The sequence below is a fragment of the Malus domestica genome, chromosome 12, assembly GCF_042453785.1.
Source record: "Malus domestica chromosome 12, GDT2T_hap1".
Lineage (NCBI taxonomy): Eukaryota > Viridiplantae > Streptophyta > Magnoliopsida > Rosales > Rosaceae > Malus > Malus domestica.
This window is the reverse complement of record NC_091672.1, coordinates 21,422,612-21,432,784: the sequence shown is the minus strand read 5'-3', so window position 1 is coordinate 21,432,784 and position 10,173 is coordinate 21,422,612. Positions and strand designations below refer to the sequence as shown.

Sequence of the window (10,173 nt, the reverse complement as noted above, 5' to 3'; positions counted from 1 at the left end):
TCTCCACTCCATCGCCTCTCCCTTGACTCACTCCACTCCAACTCTCAATCGTCTTGCCCTCACCTCACAGTGCTCACACCAGCCTCACTATCTGGGTTTTAATTTCCCAGCTCCAAGGTGTGGTGGCCCCTATTTCTCTCACCTCACAGTCCTCATTTTCTACATGCTCCCAGGTTTGGCCCTAGACTTACAATCTTTCCATACCAGATATCTTGTTTGATAACAATTTCATAAATTAAGGTTTTTTTTTTCTTTATGTAAAAATTGAAAACGAAATTGTTACGAATCCTTAATTTTCCGGTTTAAAATTTGGTAAAGCAAAAAGAGATTTTACTTTCTAGATGTACACGATATATTGGGAATATTTTTGTCTCATATATGGTATGAATTTTGCAGACTAGATGTTTTTTTTTTTTTAACTGGTTGTATTACCAAATTGCTTACTTTAACAAGTTGTACTGTCTCCTGCAGATTGCTTGTGAAATTAATCTCCAATGGAATCATTTTCAGTCTCCGAGTTTCCAGCTTTAGGTTCCGATCCCTATGAAGTAGTTGTTATGTGTTCTGGAGGAGACACCAGCAAGTATTTTACAGATTCTCTATATACAGAGTTTAAGAAGCAGAACCTGCTACAAGGTTTCCCCGCCAGTGTTTGAAGAAGATTTATTAGAATTTGCTATCTCTGTTGAGGAAGGTGGAGGTTTCGGGAAAAAAAAACAAACAAAGAACTCGTGGACCCGGCCTGAACCGGCTCGTTTCAATCGGGTCGGGTAAGGTCTGGTTCCTATATAAGAATTTGCTATCCCCGGCCCAGCCCGGCCCGTTTCCTTTGCATCTAGGTTCGGTTCGGTCCCTCCAAAAATGGGCCCAGCCCGGCCCGTGCCCACCCCTAATTAGTACCACATTCCTAGACCCCATAAACTGCAAGTCTGCCCGCATTTACTTTTGGGTTTCGGTTTTGTACTAGACCCACGGCACACATGAATGTGTTAATGGAAAAGAAACAATGCGTTGTGTCCGTCCATTTACTTTACTGCAAAAGAATGTATTAATGATTATGAATTTGACACGTTCCAACCCCGATATTATCCGAATACCCGGATAGGCACATGCTGGCCGACACCGAAGGGTGATGAAAGTCATTTATTGAATACAAGAGTAATGATTAGGAATAAATATTCATGAATAAACATTAGGATCTAGAAGTAATAAACAAAGTTTAATGAAATGTCTAGAGTGCTCAGCACACGTTCTAAAACAAGATCACAAAAGGAAAGGTCATTACAAGATATCACTCAAGTGAGTGATAGACTGCTACTGGTAGGGGAATGCCTCATACGTTGTGTTGTAGTCCTCGTTTCTAAGACCTGAATGGGGGTGCAAAACAAAGATGAGTGGACCAAGTTCATATATAATAATAATAATACTAATAATAATAATAATAATAATAATAAAATAGTTATCAAGATACTAACCCCCACAGTTTATATAAAGAAAACTACTAGCATAATAAGTGATGAGTTTAATGAAAATCTTAGCATGCCAAAAAACATCTCAAGATACATATCGTGGAACACAAAATATCAAACGTCTCTTAGCATAATGTACTACTAGTAAGATCACTGAATAAATATATATATATATCTCCCGGCCCTATGCCAGCACTATGGTCTCTGCGCCTGTAGCCACATATTACTAACTCCCAGCCCAATGCCTGCTCCGTGTCCCTCAGCCCGTAGCTAGGGATTATTTCTCCCGGTCTATCTGCCAACACCAGATCCTCGCCCCAGGAGTCATAGTGTCCACTAGGTACACACAAATAGTTACGCCTCTCATAAATAATCACTTCATAGTATAAAGTCATCCATCGTCTATACTATAAAGAGGGGTTTCTAAAACATGTTCTAGCATCCTATCATCATCCATCAGATAGTCTACCAGTTCATGGTTTTTTTTTTTTATAGAAAATACGATATTTTAAAATATAGCTCAATATAGGCCAACAACTAATTCCTCACCAAAAACAAGACGATAAATAACATATTTCATAAATCTGCTTAACATAAAATTAGTTAATAACTCGTAAGGCATGCATTTCATTTATGCAATTAAACTATGAAATTATGTAAATTTTAGAAATGGTCCACTCATAGATACTCCTTAGCAATAGAGTTGTGCGGATAAGGATTACGAATTCCCTCACTAGCAACTTCACCTAAGCACAAAAATGTAATGAATAAATAAAAGGATTTTCTAAAGGATTTGGACTTGAACTAAATTAAATAAAGGATTTGGGTTGAATGGGTTAAGGTCTAATGGGTTTTAGGATCCTAAGGTTTTTGGGTTAAAAAGGGTTTAGGGTGAAGAAGGGCGGTTTGGGCTTAAACCCAAACCCACACTCACACACACACGCCAGCCCACATATACATACACACACGTGCACATGCTTACACACACACACACACACACACACACACACACACACACACACACACACGTACACAACACATGCACACGCACACACGGGTACAACACCTACACACGCACACACGGATACACACTCACACAACACACACATGCACAATAGCCCAAAACACACACACACATGGCCCATGTAGGGCACAGCCCAATCATACACACACACTCCAAGCACAAGCACGGCCCGCAGGCCAATTAATCAAAAAGGGACTGGGCTGGTTCAAGATTGGGCTAAGGCCCGAGGTGTTTGAGAAGGCCGGATGGCCTAGTGGCTTTGGGTGTGCTTGGGGAAGGACACCGGAGCTGGTGTAGCTTCGGTCGACGGCAACCGTTCAAACAACAGTCAAAACAAGTACCAAATTGAAGAGGAAAAATGAACTGATGGGAACGGAATTATACCACTTAGAGTCTCAACTGTGGTCGAGAATGGTGAGGTGGATCTCGGAACTCGTCGGGTTTTCTCGGCGGGTTCTGAGTTCGAGTTTCAGAGGTTTGAAGCTCGTGGCTTCAATGGCAAAACACACAGAGGTGTTCTACCAACGCATGCAGGGTTATAGTTGTGTTCCTCGAGCTCCTAGGATCCTAGATATGTGGTAAATCTATTAGGTTTGATTTTGTTTTTCGAAGAGGAAAGAAACAAGAGCTCTCGGAGCTCTTGGAACTTGAGGTTTCCCGTGAGAGAGAGAGATAGGTTTGAGATGGAAAGTGTTTCGGGAAGAGAGGGAAAAGAAGAGAGTCAGAGAGCTGCCACATGGCAGTTTAGGATAACCTGGATCAACGGCTAGAATTAAAAGAGAATAAGGGATTAAATTGATAGATTTAAAAAATGTTCTAGGGGAAAAACAGAAATAAAATGGAAATATGGGGGTGGTTGTAACAGAATTTGTCTATTTTTTTTTTTGCAAGGATGATCTATGAATGATGTTCTAAAACATAAACGGTTCGGATCATTGAAATACATTACGAAGTAGATCTTACAAAATGTATGTCAAAAGTTGTGTAAAAAAAGTGGTATCACGAATCTGTCAACTATAAGCATATGCGCACAATAAATTAATTATACACAAAAAAAATGTAGCGTGACAAGAAAATAGATGACTAAGCACGTTAATGAGCGTGACGGGCAAATTCCGAATGCTTTCGTTGTGAATGTGGGAGATGTTAACTCATGTTACTGAGGTAGAATAAGGATTTCATTTTTTGTTACTGTTATGGCGGATATGGAGTAAGGCCTTTTCCATGGATTAATGGGAAGTACAAGAGTGTTGAACATGTATAGAGCGGTCGCAAACGAAACAGGGCGAGGATCTCTTATGCATCGTTTATTTTTTCGCATTTTGATGGGGAAGTTGAACCTTTAGATCAAATAGTGTGCACGTACAAGAAAGTCACATATGGTGATTATCTGTGGTACATAGCAATGATTTCTGTACCCTGATGCGCAGTTCAAAACCCACCGATCTCTCTTCTGTTAACAACTAACAATTATCTCACTGATGTTATCGTTTGTAAATAACAAATATCGTGATTATCTAATCACTTCCTTGATTGGGGATTACTAGGGGAAGGGACACACAGAAATAGCAAAGATTGAAAGTTCGAAATATTTTGACATTGTCAAAACCCATAGCCAATTCTTTAGGACACTGGCCATCTTGCCTGCTAACTAAAAATCCAACACATGGAGGAAATGTAGGAAAAATCACAGAGAAAAAGCAAATTCTTGTGCATACATGTGAAACTGCAATTTGTAAGCCAAACAAATTTACGACCAAATTGTATAAATTATGCAAGCAAAAATTCCTGTGAAACCAAATAGAAATACAAGTTTTGGGGTGAGGGGGAATAACAGAGATTACAACAAAACAGTATGATACACTAAAACAAGTTCACTGAGCTAAATACAGGCAACATAAACAGCAATGGCTACGCCATTAATTCGAATGTGAGCTACCATTCGTATCATCTCTGTCACCAGAACTACCTTGAGCATTTGCAGCCTCGGATGGAGGACCTAATCCTAGCAGCAAAGGAGGAGCTTCTTTCGTCTCCGTAGCAGGTTTTGTATCAGCAGGATTTGGAGAGAAAGCTCTAAGACGAGGTTCAAAAAGCTTGCTTGCAATATCAGGTGGCGGTCCATCTTCCCCAGGGAGAACAAGAAGCCCCTTCTCACAAAGAGAAGATGGCTCGTTGTAGCAGGCATTCCAGAGTGAGTCCACCAGCTGTCTCTCTTCTTTAGCTGCCCCTAGATCTTCAGGAGACATCGAACTTATACCTTTAATTCGTTCTTGAAGAAGTTGCTTCAACTTCTCATCTTCATCAGCTAACCTACTATTGGCCCCATCAGTTTTGTCTTGAGCGAGCACAAGAAGGCCCCGAAGTGCAGCTTCTCGTACTTCTAGATCTTCGCTAGAGGCAAGGTGCAACATTATGCGTGGAAATCCTAGCTCCGTTACTACGGTGCAATCAGAGCTATTCTCATGCAGTAGCAACTGAATCAAGTTCAGAGCTTTCCTGAAAAATGATTGATTTTCACAAGAAATTTCAATATTGGAGATACTGAATGAGGCAAAAATGAAGTCATAAACAACAGAAGATTTCCAAATATACAATTTAGTACGAGTGAAACGAAATGAAGATGCAACTAAATCCTTGTAACACACCATTACCTCTGGAATCTCACGTTGTCAGAAGCCAAAGCATCTCTCAAGGCTGCATAACCATTTGCCAGACGAAATGCAGTGATACCGGGTTTGTTGTGCCGGATTAAAGCTGCATAGTAATTAATTTGCCAAGCAAAAGCTATACATCAATATCCTTTCAGAAGACGCGCAAAACTAAAACACAAGAACTTGCGTGACTAAACAGCACAGTTCATCATAACACCAAATGCAGTACTTACAGGAAATTGCTCCAAGGGCTTTGGTTCGAACCGTGACATCAGGGTCAGATGCTAGATTAGTAAACAGATATTCTAAGCCATTCGCTTCCATAACCAATTGCTGGCTCTTGGGGTTGTTCTGGACAATAGTGGTCACAACTTCTGCAGCCTTTGCACGGATATTAGCATGGGAATTCTTAAGGTAACCAAGAAGAGGGACCAAACCTCCAACGGAGTGAAGATCTAGAACACATACATACATCCAATGAGACATGCCAGATTACAAATTTCAGCTAGCATTATGCTAGTCCAAGACCTTAATATGAATACACAAACAGACACTGAAAATATACGATAACAAAGTCTAGTTCAGTGTGCCACCTCTGCCCCAATTTCAAATTCTCACGTTGTTTAGATTAGATTAGAATATCGCTCGAATTAAAACGAAAAAAAAAATCTAGTACAAGAAAGGGGTTAAGAAATGTTACCATTGGCCACGTCAATGGACTCAACATGCTCCTGCAACTCATCCAACAAATCTGCCACAAACCCAAAAGAGTTACCACCAAAAAGTTAATAAATTTGTCGAAAACTCATCAGAAAAAGAACGAAAAATGAAAACTTTACTAATCAAATTCAACAAAATGGGGAGGAAAATACCTTCTATGTCAGCAGGAGTAACTCCCTGAGCTTCCAAAACGTCCTCAGGAGTTTGCATTACAAGCGATATCTCCTTCATCCTCTTTACAACATCGATACTCTGGGACTGCATCGCTTCCATAAACCACTTCCGTTCCTCCTCGCTATCAAACACAAAGCACAAATCAGTCAATGTAATCTCAACTAACTCGAAATGATTGCTTAATTTATGGAACTTAGGGGCAAGGGAGAGATAATTACCTCAGATTGCGATTGGGGCGAGTGCCGTCGGAGTGAGAGAGGCTCCATTTGAGCAGTCCTTCCCAGTTGGGTCCGCCGTCCGCCATTGTTGCTTCGTCGGAAACAAAAACCCTAAACCCTAAACCCTAAAAAAATATCTGGTTTTCTCTTCTCTGCTAATAAATGAACGAACGAGAAACTATGAAGGAAACGGTTTCAAGGAGCGGGAGATTTTTATAGGAGAAAGCGTCGAGGAGATACAGCACCGCTCGGACTGGAAGTTCCTGAAACCTCCAGAACGTTCTGGACTTTTTGAGTTGCTCTACGACTGAAAAGAAGAGACGAGTTGCTGGGCCTTGCCGCCTTGAGGGCTGCTAGATGATTAAATAGTGTAAAGCGTCAGAAGTCAGTGAGAATCGAACCCACAACATAGCGTATAGACATAATTATTTTTCGAACATGGAGTTCAACCTAATTTTTTTCTTCTTATTTTTACAGTTGTGGGATTATAGAGAATAAGGGCTCGTTTGGATGTGCTTTTAAAATAACTGAAAACACTTTTAGAGAAAATATTTTTAGATTCCAAAAACACTTTAAGTGATTTCTGCAAAAAGCACCAATTATATGCTTCTTCCAAGAAGCACTTTAAGTGTTTTTCTAGGATTTACTTACATTTTTACTAACGATTGGTTTCTAAAAACATTTTCACCAAAAACGTTTCCAGTCATTTTAAAAACACATTCAAACAAGCTCTAAATCAAATTAAAGACTTCAAGTCAAGTGCATGAAGTATTCATATTCACTTAAGCTATAAATTCCTTACGACAATCTAGTTGTGTTAAATACTAGATGTTTTTTTTTTTCCTTAATTCTTCTTCTTCCATCAGTTGTGTGTGTTTACAATGGCAATTTCAAACACAACGCAATACAATTAACAATTTACATAATTATTAAATTTGACGTTTACAAGACACTGTTTAACAGTTTAAATATTATCATCGTAATAAAATGGTAGCTTTCTTCGGTTCATTAATCAAATGAGTTATTATTGTTAATTTACATCATTGTACATGTTGATCAAGCTGTGTGTGATATAAATGTATAAACCAAAACTGTTGTAAAATCAACGGTGGGTGCAGTGGAATAAATGAAGCAAGACACAAAATTTACGAGGTTCCTCTACAGTCAGTGTGACTGGAGTACGTCCTTGGAGCAGCAGTTGTACTTTCATTATAATTTGGAATAATAGGAGTACAAAGATAATTCTCTCTATTATCTCCTCTACTCTTCCTCTCTTTTCTCTCTTCCTCTCTCTTTCTCTCATCCTTTCTTCCTTCCTATCTCCCCCGTGTGTCTCACAACCTTCTTCATCTCTCATTCATTTTATAAACAAAAGAGAACACTATTCACTTTACAAATTTTCCACAAATGAATAGTAAAAATACTGTGCATAAATAGTAACAAACTATTAATGTGGGTTATCCACATATTATTCACAACACTCCCTCTTGGATGGCCACAAGTCTTTGATTGAATCTTTAAAATCTTGATCTGTTTTGAATGCTCCCCCTGATGTCAAATTATTTAGGCTGATCATTGATCATTATGCTTCAGTCTCTTAGCGGGGAGAGTTGTCGAAAGAGGTGATTTACTTGTTGTTAACTTTCCACAGGTTTTTTCTTAAACTAGGTTGTAAGACTTTCTACTGGACTTGCATCAAAGATATGAATTTACTCCTTTTATCTGGAGTAGATTTGATTCAAGGGTGGTGGACACTTGATCTTGAATCGGACTTGTGATTTCTTCAAGGACCTTCGAAACTTGATATTGAATGAAGTTGTACCATGAGAAGCTTTACGTGGCAAGTGATCTTCGACTTTGTCGGGGATGAATCAGCAAGTGTTTGTTGCGCTTGTCTCCACATACTTCAATGTATCATTTTCACTTGCCTTACTTGTTTCCCTTGCTTAAGTAGTATTTTCCCTGGTTTTCCCCCAAGCATGTGTGGCATATTCTCCTGCAATATTTACTTTCTGATGCAGGAGTGGAATGCAACCCTTGCATTTGGATGATTCATCACTTCTTGGTGACTGGAGACCCATCTCCAACAATAGTTGAAGATGACTACTCGAGAGCAATACTAGGTAAGCAATCAAGAAAGGTTCCAAGCAGTCGGTTCCTTATCGGGAGTTGGAGTGAAAGTTCCGACATATAGCTTTCTTTATCATTGTCTTTGCAGGTAAGAACAAGGACAAAGGAAATGACAGGGAGATTGCATGATATAAGATACTCTTACTCTCGTCTCTGATGATATGAGGTACTCTTGCTCTGACATGACTTGTTTTGAAGAGGTATTCTCGGAGAGAAAGGAAACTGAGTATGTTAAAAGGTTTGGTTGCAAATGCATTTTCAGCAATGAGAGAGAGTTAGGAGTTTTGCAGGTCTACCTTGTTATGGAGAACGGAGGTCGACATATATAGAGATTTTTCAATAGCAAGTGGTGGTGTTGTGCCTGTACTTTTGTCAGCAACTGTGGTGTAATTAGAACAGTAAGATTTACGCGTTTTCAACTTTGTCAGAGATCTTTGACAAAGTTGCACGCGATATCAGAAAAAGCTGAGATTGCATTTGAAAAAACTTTATTCAGGAAAATATGGCTTTTGAAATTCGGAGAGCGGTGCCTCTTCGATCTCTGAACAAGTAGCTCTGTTGCCTCTTCTTTTATAAAGATATCCATTGTGTTCAAAAGTATGCTCAGAAAGTTACTGTCTGTAGAAATTTTCCCCTTCTTGCACTTCTGAGATTTTATTTGACCTCCTTTTTTCCTTCATCATTTCTAAAAATGGCTTGCCCATCTAACATTTGCTTAGATTTGAGTCTTATGAGTGATATAGACGAGTATCGTCAGGATAACATATGACGTCCGTCCTTCTTATCTTCTAATAGTCATCTTACAGTTGGGGACTCTGTGATGAAAAATAACATAACCGCTACTGTGGTAACTAGGAATCTTCTCACTTTAAAGGATAACAGAATCCTTTCAAAACGGTCTGATGAGTAGGCCGTTCAAGACTCCTTGGCTCTCAGTGTTCAATGTGCTGACTCTGTTTCCAATATGGGTCAACGCCAACTTGCTCAAACTTGCCATGTTGAATCATTGATGGCTGAGGTGGAAAGTCTTAAACAAAAGATCAGAGGGCTCAAGCATGAGAATAGAGTATTACACGTGCTTGCAAATAATTACTCTACGAGCATGAAAAGAAAGCTCGACCAACTGCAGGAATCTGAAAGTCGGACTCAAAGTGATCACCAAAGGTTCGTTGCTAGATTTCGAAAGCAGCTGATGCCTTCCCCTTCTGGTGTTTTGCTGAGTACTAGGGTGCCACATGATCAATCTCCAGTGCCTCATTATTATAGGGTACTTCCGAGTACTGAGGCTCCACATGAGCAACCTTTGTGAATGCTCTATCCTGTTTGTTTGCTTTAACTCATGTGTATGCACACATCTGTAATTTCTCGGAGATATTAATAGATAAGTTTTATTTCATTCAATGTATTGTGCCAAATACAATAAAGCATATACTTCACTAAGATGTGGTACTTCTGGACCAAACATTAATTTATCTTTACCCTCACGAAGATAAATGATCTTTCTTAGTGTCTACATCATTTGAGTATTCAACTCATAATCTTCAATCCATATGGTTCTTTTAATATCATAGACATCATGGATAAGATTCGTGTTGGTAGATTGTTCGATCTGTAACTCGGGACAATATTTCTCTCAACACTTTATAATCTTTCATGACTCTTCAGGAGTCCCAATTTAATATCATCAATTCTTCAAGAGTTCTAATTTAATGTCATTGACTCTTGCAACAGATTTTTGTATGTTGCAACAATATTATAATGATAGTACTCACTAAGGCAATTTA

General features: G+C 39.1%; 1 protein-coding gene across 1 annotated transcript; it reads right to left on the bottom strand.

Moving 5' to 3' along the window:
* Positions 1–4,225: 4,225 nt before the first annotated feature.
* LOC103450253 (hsp70 nucleotide exchange factor FES1-like) lies at positions 4,226–6,686 on the bottom strand. The gene is made up of 6 exons (XM_008389573.4): positions 6,260–6,686; positions 6,020–6,162; positions 5,848–5,898; positions 5,381–5,602; positions 5,148–5,250; positions 4,226–4,992 (listed from the first exon to the last, which is right to left on the bottom strand). Exons 1-6 carry the CDS (start codon positions 6,343–6,345, stop codon positions 4,413–4,415), a joined length of 1,185 nt encoding a protein of 394 aa, XP_008387795.2. The 5' UTR covers positions 6,346–6,686; the 3' UTR covers positions 4,226–4,412.
* Between the last annotated feature and the right edge of the window lie 3,487 nt (positions 6,687–10,173).